The sequence below is a fragment of the Lathamus discolor genome, chromosome 3 (assembly GCF_037157495.1).
Source record: "Lathamus discolor isolate bLatDis1 chromosome 3, bLatDis1.hap1, whole genome shotgun sequence".
NCBI classification, from domain to species: domain Eukaryota; kingdom Metazoa; phylum Chordata; class Aves; order Psittaciformes; family Psittacidae; genus Lathamus; species Lathamus discolor.
Window position 1 is genome coordinate 12300576 of NC_088886.1, and position 16894 is coordinate 12317469.

Below are 16894 nucleotides of genomic sequence, written 5' to 3' on the forward strand. Positions count from 1 at the left end.
AAATACCTTACTGTCAGGGCCAGAAGAGGAACTCTTAAATCAAAAGGAGGGAGATGAGGAGGGAGTCGAGGACAGTCATCTCAAAGGGAAAGGGCATCCAGGAGAGGGCTTAAAGGAGCAGCCCCTCTCCATCCTGCTACAGAAGGACCTGTCTGTCCTTTCTTATTTAACAAAGAGTAAAAAACACATTTCGAAAAATCAGTAAAAACACATTTCCAAGGAAAATGGTGTGCAGGAAGGTTGTACTGGGAAGAGAGGCTGAGAGTCTGCAAGTTCTTGGCAGTCTTTTCCCTTTCCTCCTCCTGGACTCATTCGAAGGGGATGCAGGATGAGTTGATACATCAGACTTCTTTGCCTCTGTTTCCTAGAAGTTCTAACCAGATGGACCAAGGGGTTGTCGATGTGGTGGGTTTGCAATATGTACTGAGTGCTCTTGTATTAATATTACTGGTGCTCCTGTAATGGTAGAGAAACCATCAGGGTTGGGTTTAACGTCCATTTTCACATAAAACAAAGGCGACAAAGGCATGGTGTGTGGGCTGTGTGGCCAGTAGTTGTTGCCCTCCACTGTCTCAGCCGCCGGGTCTCACTGGCAAGCAGAGTTGTCTCCATCCGTCAGAGCTGCTGCCCAGGCTGGTGACTGAAGACGGGCTGGGAGCATCTTGTGTAACAGCTGAGGTACAAGTTCTGTGCCTTTTAAATACAGGAGGCTTTAAGAAGCAGCACCCCTCTCTAGGCTCTCTGCCCCAGGGAAGGGAACTTGGGGGGTTTGCTATTTGCTCCTCTGCAAGTGGCACTTTGTGCTTTGCCAGCAGCTTCCGAGCGTGGTGGAGCAGTCAGCAGGGTACTTTCTGCTCTGCAGTAGCTCAACCCTATAACTTAAGCCTGCTGGGCAAGGTGTTGGGAGTTTTTCTTTAGCTAGACTTCACAGAGCATTGCGGAGCACTGCTGTCCTGGGAGGAGGGGAGCCGAGCAAGCGGAGATGGAGAATGATCTCTGCTGCTGGGGTGACACAAACCCATGTCGATATAACAGGCTTTGGCTCAGTGGCACGAGCTTATAGTTTCAAAGTAATGATCCCAGCCTTGCATTTCATTTCCTTTTCTTGCAGTCTCAGGAGCTGGTCTTGCCACAGCTGAGAGGGGCTCTAGATGCAGCCTGGAGGCTTCACTGGTTTTGGATGACTTGAGTGATAACATACATGCCCATCCCGGGAGGGCAGAAATAAGCAGTGTCCATCTTTGTCTAAATCAAATGGTTTTGTGTGTTTCCCTCTTCTTTGGCTTTTGTTGTTTTATTTTTTCTTGTTGCATCCTAAAAGCACAGGAGCAATTTTCTATGGAGCGTATCTCTGTACAAGCTGTTCTTGGAGCTAACAGGAAAGATGTGATCCCCTGTGGGTTAATGTAAGTTCTTGGTCTTGGTTCACTAGAAAGTAGCTGAGTTTCCTGGCTTGTGAAATAGCAGATTAGTAAATCCTTTTGGCCATAAAATCCACACCTGGGTGAAAGAGAACCCTTCTTGCTGCCAAACTCATGGCAAGCAGAAGGCTGTGGGCTGGGAACATGCAGCCCATTCCTTGCTCACTACCATTTAGGCTCTGCTGGGTAGGTAAAGACAATCTCTGTCAAGGTCCTGTTGTGTGGAAGCCAGTTAGAGCTACTCCAGTGTAAAAAGGACATCAGTATTTTGGTCCTATTAGCAGCAAGCTCTTCCTGGCACTTCTTCATCCTTCTGTCCTTCCTTCCTCCCCATAGCTATCCTGCATGTGTTTTAGCATGTGTTCATCTCACACAGGGATTAACTTCTTTACCAGCAGGGATTCTCCTACGCTCTCTTTCACTAGTACATATTAAAATGTGCTAGGCGCATGTTAAAATCTCGTCTCTTTTCCTAGACAAGGTGTTTTGGAGCCTAGTTTTAGCCTTTGGAGCAAACCGTTTTTGCGTACTGTGCTCGAGGAGGACCTGACACAGCTGGAGAGAGCTCAGAAGGAAACAGAAGGGTCAGAGAGCTGGAAGATGTGTTCCCAGAAAAGACTGATGGATCTGGGATGTTCAGCTTAGAGAAAACTAAGCAGAAATCATTTCTGGAAGAATTAAAGTGTTCAGAGGAAGGGTAAAGTTTATTCTGAGTGGTTGTGGTCGGTGGCTGTTGCTCATGTCCTTACTGCTGCAAGGAGATCAGTAAACAGTCTCTGAGGATGGGGGCAGGGATGTGAGATCTTTAGCTCTTGAGATTTCATTGTTTAGAAGACTATGGTGGGGATGGTTTGGGTGGAGCTGGTCGGGTGCTGAAGCAAACAGTGTAAGTTATCACTTCTCCTTCCTGCCCTGTTGTGACAGTTGGACACAGAAAGTCTGCTTTCCCTGGGACACATCGCTGAAACCCAGAGCACCTGAGCAGGGAAAGAAGGGATGGTTGCCTGGGTTGCCATGTACATTATTCCATCCTTTCCTGATGCTGTTTGCCCAGATCAGGATGTTTGTATGGGGAAAATCCCAAGATGGCCTTTATTATTTGGCAGTGCCTTCAGGCTTCAGCAAGGACCAGGGCCTCCTGTTACCATGTGTGATACAGAGGGCTCTCAGATAAGGCAGGAAAGTGATGATTCAAGGAAGCTGAGGAACACAATTATTTTATTTGGCCCCATGCAGCCTGCCTGTACTGGACAAATTGTTAAGTAGAATTTGTTGTTTCTGTGCCTTTATTAACCAGTTCAAAAGCTTAGCCTTCTAGATGAAGTTGTAAACAGTGGTTTGCTGGGTGCACTGCAGTGGTTGCTTTACCTAAAGCATCCTTGTCTATGCAAGTGGTTGGGGATAGGTTGGCATTTGTGGTTCTACATGCACATCACCATAGCCTGCAGGCACAAGGCACAGAGGCAGCTGCTCAGACCTCCCGTGCTGCTCTTCCTGCTGAGTGCCATATTGCTCAGCTGCACCTCCCTGTGCCTGCACTCCCCTTGCTGGGGGATTTGAGCATCTGTCCCCTGCACCCAGGAGCCTCCTGGCTCCCATCTGGCTGTGTGCGCACTGCTGCTGAGGTTAAACACACTGCTCAGACCTTTACACCATGAGAGGTTGCTGCTCACAGGTGGAGGAAGGAGCCATGCTGGCTCTCCTGGTCCTGCCTGTGGATGAGGCAGTGTGCTGTAGGTGCCAAAGTTTTGGAAAGAGCATTCAAAACTGAGCAAAATAAGCACAATAAAATCTAAGCAGCTTGTTCTTTTGGTAACAAATCTTTCTGCAGTATTGAGGTTATGCAGGCTGAAGTGGCCTCTTGATCACCACAATGGGGTCTGGATAGGCAGGGAGTTGCTGCAGGGCTGGTCATGGTGTGACTGGGAGCTGTTAGCTGGACCCTTGCTGTAGCTGGGAGTAACGGTGTGCACAGCATGGCTGCAGCATGGCTGATGTGCCACACACTTGCATCCAGACTTGCCCAGTAGTGAGCCCTTGGCATGGAAGCCTAGGAGCAGACCAGGGAAACCATAAGGATGGTCAGAATTGGCCCTGGATCTCCAGTGAGCAGGTGTCTGTCTGGCACCAGTCTGGCATTTCACCTGCACACAGGACCATGGCTGTGCCTGTGGGGCATCGATGCTGTTAGCAGAAGCTGGGGGCCTCCACTCTCACATGCCTGCTTATGTGAAGGTGTGGGGCAGGCTGTGTTTTCCCAAGTTTTATGTACTCTGGTCAGCTGGAGAGGCTGGAGCCTTCTGCGTGCCCTGGTATTCCAAGAGGCAAGCCTGACCCTGCGCCTGACACAGCTCCCTGCAGTCAATACCAGAGCAAGGCAAGAGGAGAAGGGATTAGAGGCAGGGCATGTTGTACAATAATCCTGTAACGTGTGCTGCATTCCAGGCCAGGAGGAGCTGGTAGGCGAAAGCACAGTGTGAGAAAGATGGCCTTTCCCAGAGTCCCATGGGCCAGGCATGGGGCAGAGCATCCCTGCATCCCAGTCCTTCAGCTGGAGCTTTACGTGGGTACCAGTACAGCTGCCCAGTATCTGGGGAAGGAGCTGTGTCCTCTTTTCCCTGCATTTAAAAGGCAGGAGCTCCATGTGGGAGGAAAAGAACTGATGTGTGTAATTCTCCAGGGAGGGATGGGGGGTAAATCAGATTTTGTTGCCTTGGAGATTAAAACATTAACCAGTTTCGTCGTCATTGTCCCACCAAGCCAGCATGGCTACAAGGAGAGTGACTGCCTGCCACCTCCCCCAGCAGCAGCAGTCTGGTTTATGGTAGCAACTGGCTTGCCAGGGATTTGAAAGAGGTTTTGTTATATGAGGTGTTCCTGGTGCCCTGTGCTGAGTGTGATGCACTATCCTGCTGAAAGGGGGGATACTGTGGTGCTGCTGCTTCTTGACTAAGAAACTGGGGGGGGGGGGTGTGCAGCCTCTGCCCCATTGCACAGAGGGGTACCATGGCTTGGCTGTTGCTTCTCATGGGCTCGATATAAAGCAGGAAGAGATGCTGAACCGGGAGGTGGGAGATACTGTACAGGAATTTGTATATTAATAACTTAGAGTTCTTCACAGTCATTAATTAATTAAATCCCTCAGAACCCCAAGGCTACTAAGCAAGTTGATTTCACAGTTGGGATTAAAAGTCTCCTGCCACCCTTCCCCCATGCTGGCACAGTACTTCTGGCTCTATCCTGGCTATTGCTCTTTCCACTTGCAGGTTTCCTTGCTTGAACTCTTTGCCTGCAGCCCGTGGATCGGATCTATGACAGTGGCTTCCTGAGAACTGGCTGGAAAGTCTGCAGATAGCCTGCTTTTGTATAGGAAACAACCCTTCATCTAGGCATAAACTTTTGTTTTGTGGCCCACTGGGGAGGGCAACTCTGATCACATCAAAGCATGAGCCCAGCCAGGGGCTATCTCACAGTGTCTAGTTTTCCCTGGGCCCCTCATGTAGACTGGGACCAGCTTCTCCTTATGTGCTTTGACATGGATTTTGGTGCTCACCAAAGCTCCAGAGCAAATGGGCATCCTGAAGTCATAGTCTGAATTGCTGCACTGCAGTCTTCCTAGGCCTGCTCAGTACCCATTGAGCTCTTAGCAGTGCCTTTCTGCGTGTCAGTAGGTGTGGAGGCAAGATGCTTGTATTTACTCTTCCCTTCCTTGTGTTAAATCTCATATTGAAAGAGCTCATAATGATGCTGTGTCGTGTTTTCTTGGGCATCCTATCCACAGATGAATACGCAGGTCTCACTCAAGGCTGATAGATCAGCTTCAACTCCTTCACTTTTCTTTGAGCCAGATACTCCAGCATTTTTGCACTGCACTCAATATACCTTAAAGCCACCAGCTTCCACTAAGCTGTGTAGGACAGAGGGTAGCCGAGCTGGTCTCTCTCCTACGTGCAGTGACTGGCACCCACAGTGGGTTTCGGCAGTGTGAAAATGAAACCTCAGTGCACTGTTGTGCCAGCACTGTGCTTATGCATGCATCCTGCAGATGCATTTTTAAACAAACTGTGGCTATTTAGTGTATGGTCTTGTGCCAACTGGAGGAAAGCCTGCTCTCTGCGCTCTCCAGTGTTGTAACCTCTGTCAGCCTGGCTCTGATTGATGCTATTAATATTTTAGAGATCATTTAGGATCTCCGCCTTGGCTGAGCTCCTTGCTCAGGGAAGAGCTGTCCTGCGTGGATGTCTGCAGCTGCCAGAGGAGCACGCCTGCTGCCTGCCTGCGTGTTTTGGAGGAGGCAGGTCTGCAAGTTAGCAGGGCTAGGAGGACTAATGGGAGCACAAAGCCCTCAGAGAGCTAATTGCTAGCCTCCAGCAGGTACAGACTGGCCCTTGCTGTAGGTGGGGTCTTTCAGCCTCCCTGAGACATTCCCTTCCATCCTTGCCTTTTGGCAAGGGGCCCAACTTCCCTCTGGATGCAGTCCCACAGGGTGCATTTGACCAAGGCCCTTGCTGTGGAGGGGTGTCCCCATGCCCCTGCTTAGCGCTTCCAGCTCCTGAAACTGGCCTCAGCTTAGCTGCCAAACCCAGAAAAACTCTACATCTCTCCTGTGTTTTTTGTTTCCCTTTGCCGTTGTACCATGTATGCTTTGGCCGCATGGAGTTGTTCTACTGTAGCCTTGCCTATGGGGTCAGTCAGTGCCGATCAGGAGGCAGTTGACGTCCTTTGTTGGTGCTCTGTTAGTGCATCATCTCCAGCTGCCTCTCAGGAGCTGCACGTGGATCCATCCTGCACCTCCCTACCCTGCACCCTGCTGTAAGCAGTGAGCTGCAGAGCTATTCCTCTTGGTGCAAGAGTGCTCAGGTGATGCTCTACTTGCCCAGCCCATGGGGCCCAGCTAAATCCAGCTGTGGGAATGGGGCTGATGTGCTGCAGGGATGGGGGCTCTGGCAGATCCAGGAGACAGTGAAGCCACGCGACTGAATCCCAGACTGTGTTTGCTCTGCCTAATTATCAAAAGTATGAGTTTGTTCTGCTAGGTGCACATTATGCCTTTATTGTGGTGTAATTATGCCAGCTGCCTATGTTTAGTGTCATAAAAAGGAATAAAATGCCCATTACCCGCCTAAAGAATTCTTCTTGTGGTTTTTTTTTTTTTATTTTTATTGCTCTGGAGTACACAGTGGGGATATCTTTGAGCAGCAATTCTCCATGTAAAATAGCTAGTGAAATACTGCGCCTTCCGGAGAGCTCCTCCAGCCAGCAGCCTGCAAAGGCAGCTGCCACTGCTGCCTACTGCCAGCCTGAGCTGGTGGTCAAGATGGTGAAGCCACCACGCTGCCACCACACCGCCTTGCCCTACTTGAGCATTCCCCTCCTGCCATCCAGGTCCCAAAGCTCCCTCCTGCCAGCACAGCGCCCGAGAGGTGCAGGGTGATTTCCAAATGGAAGAGAGGATGCAGACTCACTACCTGCTGGAGCTATTAAGAAGGACATGATGGTTATCTAGGTCTAGCCAAGCTATTATGATGTGTTAAGGAGTCCTGTGCGTGTAAGGTAGTCAAGAGAGCAACAAAGTGATGTGCAGGTGGGAGCCATGTGCTTCTTCACCCTGCCTCGCCTGGAGTGCCGAAAACAAAAGCCAAGCAGCATGAACCTGCCAACGTGGTGGTGCTCTTGCAACAGCAGGGATGCTAAACCTCATCCCGCAGCCAATCTGCAGCTCCTGCGATTTGGCTTCAGCTGCTTTGGGGTTTCTTGTGGCATCTGAATCTCTGGGGATGTGTTGCTGTGGTGGTGAGAGATGCCTTAAGGAGCCGCATCCTCCAAGAGCTGAGGTTCTGTGCAAACATCAATTACCGAAACACATACCCTGCCAGGGAGGAGCAGCAGGAGGCTTGCTTTGTGTGTGTAAGCACTAGGGGCATTTTGGTGATGTTAAATAATTTCTGATAGAAGAAAAAAAAATTGCAGAAAATGCTAAATCCAAACCCCACATCTTTAGAGGCTGTTAAAAGCTGCCTCTCTGCTTTTCCTTCTTCTAATAGTTTCAGTCTCTAATTGCAAACGGACTTTATTAGCCTCATTAGGAGCAGTTAGTGCTGGCTATAGTAGCTCTGAAATGTATGGTTTCAGTGGATGGTAAATCTGTTGGTTTAGTTGGCTTGTTTTTCAACCCGATGATGTTTTCAGCAGTTCCCTGCTCCCCGCAGCCCGTCTGTGCCACAGATGCCTCACACAACGTCCCTTTTAATTCCCTCCGTTTATTTTTTACGTCAGGTGTTCCTTGAAGTGGCCTTCACAGCTCTCCACCCTTTTAGCCGACGACTACGTCAGGGGAAGATGGACTTGCACCTCCCCGCAGCTTCATTGCATATGCACACGCCGTCTGCCCCGGCGGCACGATTGCCTTGGTGAAGAATCCAAGGGGCTGCTGATAGCAATCATTGATTAAGAGGGTAATTGTCCTGAAAATTCAGATTGATCAAAAGGCAGAAATGATAACTTGTGTAACTGTGTTTAAAACCACGTCCTGTCAATAGGGGAGACTGAGACGTGGCGAGCAGAAAGCAGGGAGAATTGGATATGCGAGCGGGTGAGTGTGCCTATGGTTTGGGGAGGAGGGGGAGCTATTCTTCCTTGGGGTCCGTAGCAGGATGTTTCTTGTCACTGACGCTGGGCTATTGGAGATTCAATCACTTTTATCTTCCCCTCTCTCTCAATCCAAATGCCTTTTCATATTAGAAAATTAGAATCAGCTCTGCTCATGCAAGATTTATTAGCTCTGCTGAGCAATACCACAGAAGAGTAAATGATGTCGCATTTCAGGGGCTTTTTACACATTATGACCAAACTTGCAACTTCTTAAATATTCTTCCATTGAGCCACTGCAGGGTGTGAAAAGGATGGGGAGCAGACTTCTCTCTGGAAATAGTCCTGCATCAGTCCGGATGTCTCTTCTTTATTGTCATAATGATTGGATTTGGTTGCTCATACAGGTCTTTTCTTTGGGCTCAGTTTTTGTGCTTATTGCTCTGGAAACCAAATTCTAAGAATTGAGCATGTTTATTTCATTTTCTTCGTAGTTCCTTTGTAGAAACACTTTTCGGTTCTAAAATGCAGATCTTTGGAGCTCTGCTGCTTGCTGGCACTCATTTACATCTGAAGAAGACAAATCTCATTTCCTGCTTACATTTTTTCCCCTGCATTTTGCATGGGGTGGCTGCTTTTTTAAATGCCTTCTGACCTTGTGTCGTACGCAGCTCATGTTTTGCGTGATGGTCCTTTGGTCTTCAGGCAGTAGACGCTAAAGCTCTTTAAAGAGATGAATGAATTTGAGCTCATAACACTCTATACATATTGTGGGGATACTGAGGCACGGGGAGGGTTTGGAAGATTTCCCTGTGAATCCATATGAGAGATGGGAATAGAAATTAGGTCTTATCTCTCCTGTTCCTGGACTACAGCCACAGGGCTTGCTTGTGAGGCTTTTCACTTTCAAATTGCTTTGCAGGTATTAAATCCATGCAGCATCCTTGTGGGCTGACTGCACAGGAGGGTCACTCAGCTGCAAGATTTGGAATAACAGGCTGTTGGGAGCCTCTGCCTGAGGTGCTGTTCAGTTCTTCTCCCCAGCTCAAGAATTACTGCATTTTAGGTTCACAATTTGTCATTGATGGTACACAAATGATCTGATGATCCACAAATCACTGACGGTGCACTCTGCAGCGCTCCACTGCTCTCACAATGAGCATTGTGTAGGTAGCACCTAAACAAAAAAAAGTGGCTGTTTCAAAGTAAACACCATTTTCTGCTAGTTCTGGTTTGGAATATTCCCAAAAGGGAGCAAATATTTCTCCAGCCATCATTATTTAGGAAAGTAGACAGCACCAGACAGGGATGCTGATGCCACTGCTCTCAGTGTCTCACACTAAAACCAGCATTAAACAGAAGCTGGCATCAAGCTGTGGAAGGGAATAGTCCATTCATAGCTTCAGCTGCTGTCATCATCGTGCAGTGGAGTCCAGCGCCTGCAGCTGAGCTTCTGCCAGTCTTTTGTCTGTTTGGGTCTGACTTTTCCTTCATGTGGCCAAGCCTCTGGGAGGATCGCAGTGCAGACAGGATGAAGGAAAGGTTGGGGCAGCCTCATGGTAAGATCCTCTCCCTTATCTATCAGCATAGCCAACACATGACATCACCATGGCTCGTCACTGTGGGCTCCAAATGCTTAGCATCGTCTGCTTGGCAGGTTGAAAGGGACTCTATTAGCAGGAAGTGCTAATTACATTTAAAACAGCACCATAGTTGGACCTGTCCAAATGCCAGTCTAACTTGGCACGAAGTTTACCATTCATCTTAGCAAAAGGCATTTCTGAAGAGCTGCCTGAAGCTGTGGCTTGCTGGCAGGGAGATTTCTCATCGAGTGTTGGTGCTTGGAAGGCAGATACACTTGACAAGCAGAAAGACTTGACTTTTTCCCCTTCCGTGTACAAGCACTATGTATTATTCAAGGTCTTCTTAAGTCAATGCTGGGTTATTAATCGGTTGCTTCTCTGCATGTTAAATTTGCCTACTAATTTCGAGGCTCTGGAAGAGGATTGCAGCTATGAGCTTGCACAGTATTTTCCCTCCATGGCTCTTCATACATCCATGCATGCAATCTGAGGCTGCTGCACCCCTTTGCCTTGGGTTCAGGTGACGTGGTGCTGCCTGTGTGCCAGTCACATGGGGAGCTGAGCTCCAGGTTATTGACTTAATATTCCCATTCCCAGAGAGTCACTGTTGGTGGGGGAAGCAGGGGCAGGGCCAGAGCAGTAAAAGCCTTGCTGAACCTTGATGGGCCAGGCAAGACCCCAACAAACCACTTCCTAAGGACTTGGGGTACTACAGTCCCAGGTGACACTGGGGAGAGATAAGGTGATGTGGCATTATGCGCTGCCCAGGAAGGGTTTGCTCATGAGATAGGTGTTACCCACCTCCCCTTGGCTCCTGCCTGGTTTGCAGGCTGATGTAAGGAGTTATTTGCAGCTGATTTGGAGGCAGCCTTCATGTCTTGGGACTCTTCCTCCCCTGTCCCCCAGTCACACCTCCATGCTCCAGTCTCCTCTCCCTCCATGAGCACTGGCAGCGCTGCCCGCAGTAGGCAAGGCACGTGGGCCAGCAGTACTTGCACGTTCCAGGAATCACGTCAGCTGTCATTACTTACATTACCTTGATTGGGAACAGTCAGTTATGTCACCGTCCATCATCGTGTCTCTCCCAGGAGACGCTGAGGAAGGAGGAGAGGAGCAGGAATTATAAAGCGCTTCTGCGGTGCTCTGCCAATCCCACTGCTCAGTTGGCTGAACATCTGTCATCAGGCAGCTTGAAGACAAGGTGCTTTGTCTGATGGATATTCCCATTGTAGCTCCACAGGGAGGGGCCTTCAGCAACACGGAGACTACCCTGAGGGAAGAGCACTGGGGACTTTGTGGAGTTCAACCTGAAGGGAATGATGCTGCTGCCTGGAAAGCTATGGGGGGGACAACAGGAGAACCTGCTGGGGCTGTGGGCTGGGCTCTCCTGGCTGAGAGCTACTTTGGAGCCAGAGTTACCAAAACTGCCTCCAGTGTGAATGAGGCAGAGCTCAGACTTGCATGTTCTTCCCATGTGTGACTACAGAGGATTCCTGGCCATGTCTCGGGAGTTCATCCTCCCTTTGGCAGGGAGCTCCAGATTGTCCCAATGAGAATGAAATTTGTCTTTTGACAAAAGAAGCATCTTATTTCTAATGGAAAATGATCTGGAAAGTTTCCAGCCCTCTCTGTCCCTATCAATTGGGACTTTGGCTCCAATTCCAGCAGCAAGTCTCTCTGGCTCAGGTCCCCCCTGCAGACTGGGGGACAACACGTGGCCGTGGCTGTGTCCATCTCTGTGGCAGAGCCCATGGTGCCAAGTGTGGTGGGGAGGACAGTTCGTCTGTCTAGCAGCCTCCTGTGGATATATTTGTGCCTGAACTCAAGATGGGTTTGAGACGGTAAGGAGAAACAGGAGTTCCATGGCTGTGGCCAGAGGTGCTCCAGGACTGTAAGGCCAGGTTTCCCAAGGCTTGTGTGACCGTGTCTGTCAAGGCTGAAAGGGAGAACCATTCAAGAAGCACACATCACCCAGCGGGACACCCTGGGAGGTGGGTAAGGCAGCAACGCCTGCCTCCTTGGGTTTCTTGCTATGTGAGTGTTGGTCCTGGCAATGTGACTTTGGGAGAAACACTACCTGTTAAGCACAGTGCTCACAATTGGATTTCTGTTAGCTGGGCAGGGAGCAAGAGTGGTTTGGCTGTGTTGCCTCTCTAGATAGCAGGCAACTGGAGGGAAGGAAAGGCAGGGCATGAGGGGGCTGCACCCAGGGACTGAATCAGGGAAGAGAAAGTTTCATGGATGGTTCTCTATGTTTCTGCTTGAGCATCTCTATCAAAGGCAGGGAGATGGTTCAAAGGGAGATCTTAAAGCACGAAGAGGAGCTGGCTGGTGCCAGCTGTGGCACGCAGGTGATGTGTGAGTATGTCCTGGGCTGCTGAAGCAGGCTGGTCTCAGCCAGGGCTGTGCGAGGCATCTTATGCAGGTACAGCCAGCAAGGTCCAACCTCTCATCTATCCTGTCGTTTAAAGCACTTGCACTATGCAGAAGGGAGGCTTTATGTGAGCCAGGGGCATCACTGCTGTTATTCTTAGCTGAGTTTGAAGAGCTCTTGCTGTCCTCAGCTTTAGGTATAGGCTTTTCTGTGCTGGATGGCCCAGGTGCATGGAAAAGATTGCAGCAGGTACATGGAGCAGAGGAGGGTTGTTCTGGAGGAAAAGTGGGTTTCTGTGGTGGGGGGATAGCTAGTGAAGTGAGTAAATATGTGCTATAAACACATTCAGAGCATCTCTGCGTGAAGAACCCAGCACAGCCTTTTTGAGTGAATAGAAAGAGAGCCTGGGTTCAGTTCATATGTCTGTTTTCATTTCTTTTCTTCTCCTGGTCAACTGTGGCTGTAGATAAGAGTTTTCTATTTGAAGTTCAGAAGGGAAGGGAAATCCATTGTTGGAAGAGGAGACTTTCTTTTTGCTTGATATCTATCTCCAGCGACACAGCAGAGAAGGAAAAGATTTGCTATGATAAAGGTAGCTTGGAAAAAAAAAGGCACATTGAGTGTTGCTTTTCTCTGTACTTCAAAGCCTGGAGTAATATGGAGCAGTGTAAAAGAAGGGAGGAAAAAAAACAACCTAGCCCAGCCTCTGCATGGGGGCTGTGAATGCAGAGCCATAATAGAGCAACATCCTGGCCAGATATCCAGCGCTGTGCCCAAGCCCTTCACCTGGGCTTGGTGTGGTGTTACTCAGTGTGCACAGCACTGCCAGGACTCCACGGGGATGGGCTGCAGGGGGGGATGCTCATTGCAGGGGGAGCAGAGGAAATGTTTTGCAGGTGATGCCTCCTATGGAAGGACAGAACCAAGGGAAGTCACGCGCTGGAAAGAAAACCAGGCAAGTCTGGAAGCAGCATGGGAAAAATGTGCCAATAAACACTTAATTATTAAAATAACTCAGAGGTTGCATGGAGTGTTCAATATGATGAGGCAGGGTGACAAAGCTGAACAACACAGCTCTGGTGAGGGCCGTGGGTGGGAAATGGCTAAATATCTCCGTCCATGTGCCTGTAGTTAGGGGGGGGGGGTTGCTTTTCTTGGGTCCTGGGCTGTAGGATCCACTTTCCTTGGGGCTTAGTTGTTTCCAAAGGAGCCAGAGTGGGGAAGTGCCTATGAGTGCCACGTACTTGGCTTGAAGCTCCAGCCTCCACAATCACCAGTGGGATTCGGGTGACCCTATTGTGGGTCTGGGCTTTGTGACATGGGCAGAGATGGGAGCTCCCTGCCAGGGGACAAGGCAGGGGACAGTGAGGTGCAGCCCAGGAGCTGGGGCTTGTGACACCCCTCTTGCAGTACATCTGTGTCCACACAGGCTTCCCCATTCCTCTACCCCAAGGGTACCCTCTAGCCAGACTGATGGAATGGGGATGCCATCATGGTTTTCATGTTCATCCCCATTCCAAGCTCAACACATGGTCCTGGCTTCTGGAACAGCCCTTGCTGTGCCAGCCCGCTGCAGCTCTGCCAGTGTGTCTTAGGCGCCCTGAGCTGCTGGGGCACCCCTGGAGCAGAAACTGGCCAAGACCCCCTGTTCACCTCCAAGAAACCAGTGCAAGTAAAGGAGAGAGCAGGCATGTGCTGGAGGCTTTGCCTCTGCAGGAGGCTGGGGAGGAGGAGGACGAGAAACCAACAAACTCATTTTCAGCACTGACCCGAGCAGAGGCTGTAAGTGAAAAGATTTCCAGCAAACCTGGCTGGTCAGGGTTGCTAACGAGCCTTTCCTTTGAGCAATGTTTTACATTCTTTAAAGATCGCAGGGAGCTCTTGGGGAGAATCTGCTAAAGTAAATGGCAGAGTCAAGTGCACCGGCTCCTTTCTTTCCCTTTTCTTTTCCCTTTTTTTTTCCCTTTCCCCTTTCTTGGTTCTCTTTATTATGTGGAGTTGCTCAGGCTCTTTCTCTCACTTCTGTTTCTCCTTTTGTTCTCCCTTTGTCTATTTATCACACTGTGAAGGTTGAAAGAGATGTTATTAATCTGGGAGAATGAAGGCAGGATTAGTGGTATGAATCGGATTTTGAGAGCTGTAATGATGGAAAGACTCGCTCTGCTGGCGGGCTGCGTGAGTTTGATAAATGGGGAGCACTCCAAACTGACTCGCGCCTTCCTCCGCACTGCTCGCTTTGCCCGCTGGGGCGTGCCATGCTCTCAGATCTGCCAGCCATCCCACACCGCTCCTACCTGAACCAGAGCAAAAAGCCAAGGGTAAATCAGAGACAAATATCTCCCATTGCACTTAAAGAGATCATTTCTTTCAACATCTTTTTCAAACACAGTCCTGTCAAGTTCTTGGACAGCCTCGTGCGGAGGTAGGATCCTTCCTTGGAGCCGCGGCCATGCGTTATTGTCTCCTGGCATGGCTTTGCAGAGGAGTTAATGTGGATGCAGCAAAGCTCCCGTCCTGCAAGGCACAAAGAGGCAGGATCATCTCTGTAGGGCTGCACCCTGCTGCGTTTGCCTCCTGAGGAATGCACCGGGCTTCAAAGCCCTGTGAGGCTGGGAGAAGGCAGGGGGTATCTCATCCAAAGTTGCTTTGGGGTCTTTACCATGGAATCTCCTGAATGAGGGGTTCTGCCCTTGCATAACATGAGTCAGGTCCCCTGTTATCAAGCTTAGAGGTGGTAAAGCAGGCTCTGGGAACATCCAGGCAAAGAATAGCCCTTATCTATGGGGCAAGACAGGACTGCCTGGACCAGCATCTTCAGTGAGTAGGGTCCTTTCCTGGGGTTACCCCATTGCACACTCACCCACTTGAGCCCTTCCTCATCCCACCCTTGGGTGTGTGATGGTCCATGTTGCACCCTACAGAGCCAGAAGAGCTAGGGACAGACTTGTATGGTAGGACACGTTGCTCTCTGAAGCTGGTTCATGAGCACAGAGCTCACTGCCCTGTTGATGTTGTGCCACCAGCCGTATATACACGGTACCTCTACCCTTGTCCTAGGGCCCTTCAGTGTGGTCCTTACCCCGTCCTATGCTATGATTTCTGCTATGGGCATTTTGGACTCACTGCTTGCTGTCATGGATAGGTTTAGGTCTTGTGTTCCAGCCTGGAAACATGCATTTGCGTAAGTGAGATGTGGTTGCATGAAGGCCAAGTACAACATGTTGGGAAAGTTCGGGTGCTTCAGTCCCCCTCATCCCAGGGGTTGTGGGCTGGACTTGGCCCTACAGCCTGATCAGGGGAGCACTGAGTGTATGGTGGTGGGTGCAGAACCACCCATCACTGCAAGATTTTCATCTTACCTAGGTTGAGTAGGGGTTTATTGCTCAGTAGAGATGGGGAAACAACGGTGTGCAGCAGGAACCCTGTTGCGATGGGGGAGTCAGGCCATGGGCAGCCCAGAGTTGTCAATGTCCCTTTAACTACAAGGTAATGGACTCCCCCGCGCTCAGGCTGAGCTCTCCTCCTGCCTTGGCAGGAGCGGTAATGATTGTCAAGGTAGAGCTAATGAGACGTGCACATCTTTAAAGGATCGTGGCTTCCGAGACAGAATTAAAAGACAAAAAATAGAAAAGAAGGGATGGGGGAAGGAGGGAAAGGCCAACTGCACTGCCTTGGCCAGCAAGGTCCATCTGTCCTCCTCGCCACTTGGCAGGATCACCCCTAAATGACTTGCAAGGTCTCTGCTCCCTGCTGCAATTCCTGTTTGGCCCTAGGGGCTTTTCATCTCCCTGAGGGCACTCCAGAGCCTCTCCACAGGCTCTGGTCCCCAGAGTGAGGAAGCAGGGCACTGCTGGGTATGCAAGAGCATGGTGGGCAGCACCTTCGCTGGGCAAGCAGCAGGAGGGCAGCAGCCCAGCCACTCTATGACATTGCTGCGGGGACAGTGGAGCTGGAAGGCAGGATAGGAAGAAGGTGTGCAAGACAAAGGACACAGGAATGTCTGGTGCTGGGTGAGTGGATGATGGTGCTGTCAGTGTGGCTGGCTCATCCCTGTCTCCATCACTTGCTCCCAGGTCTGAGATGCTGTACTTGGCTCTTCCAAGCATGTGTAAAGGTCCTGTCTGGATGCCAATGAATTAATGATCCCCACCTTCCAAATTGCTGTCCCACCGGGGGAGAGGAGAGGTGGCTCCCCTTTGGTGCTGGGAAATGCCTCATGGGCACTCTTGGTGTAGGAGAGGCTGTGCAGATCTGGCTGAGCCAGGATCTGGCCCTTTGGAAAGAGCTGGTGGGGGAGCTGGGTCGTTGTGTGTGGTGTGACTGCCTGCACACACATTCCCTCCTGTTCTCACTATTTCAACTTCACAGGTTGAATTGGTTCAGAGCAGCCAAACTAAATGAGGAGAGATATGATCAGTCAAATATTTCTTAAATCCTGTCTTTAAGTGCTAAGTGCTTGGCTGGAACTTTAAGGCAGGTAATGAGGCTCTCTTCAGATCAGCTTGTGATGTGGAAACTGCTAGATTGACCAGGCTGCGACTGGAAGAAAGCTCTGTCACAGCCGGGGATGGTGCAGCACAGGACTCCCCATGCCCCGGCTCTGTGCACCAGGCTGCTGCCACCGAGGCTCCCTGCCACCTCAGCACATTTTCATCTTCATCCTACAAGGGGTAAAATACAGCTGGGAGCTGGGGGGCAGCAGCCTGCTTGCACTAAACCGAGTAACATCCATCTGCACGGAGGGATGTGTAGGTTGGTGCTTTGGAGTCCAGCCCTAGTTTTCTCCAGGCATGTGGGTGAGAGCTTGGGGTGCAGCTGGTGACCCAGAGGACTCCTGTCCCTCCAAAGGATCCTCATCGCATTTCAGTTTTAAGCTGATGGATTTGTTTTGCTGCAAAAATCAGAGTGACTTCAGTGGCTCTGTGAGG

At 50.2% G+C, this 16894-nt stretch overlaps 1 protein-coding gene across 3 annotated transcripts in view; it reads left to right on the plus strand.

Moving 5' to 3' along the window:
• Window positions 1–16894, plus strand: part of ERI3 (ERI1 exoribonuclease family member 3) — a 130671-nt gene that overhangs the window by 58507 nt on the left and 55270 nt on the right. The window contains exon 7 of one of the 3 annotated variants that reach the window (XM_065673534.1): window positions 4688–6550. The exons of the other annotated variants lie outside the window; for them this stretch is intronic. Within the exon in view, the coding sequence (XP_065529606.1) occupies window positions 4688–4750 (63 nt within the window). The 3' untranslated portion in view covers window positions 4751–6550. Of the gene's footprint in view, window positions 1–4687; window positions 6551–16894 lie in introns of those variants that run through there. 3 annotated transcript variants of the gene reach the window in all.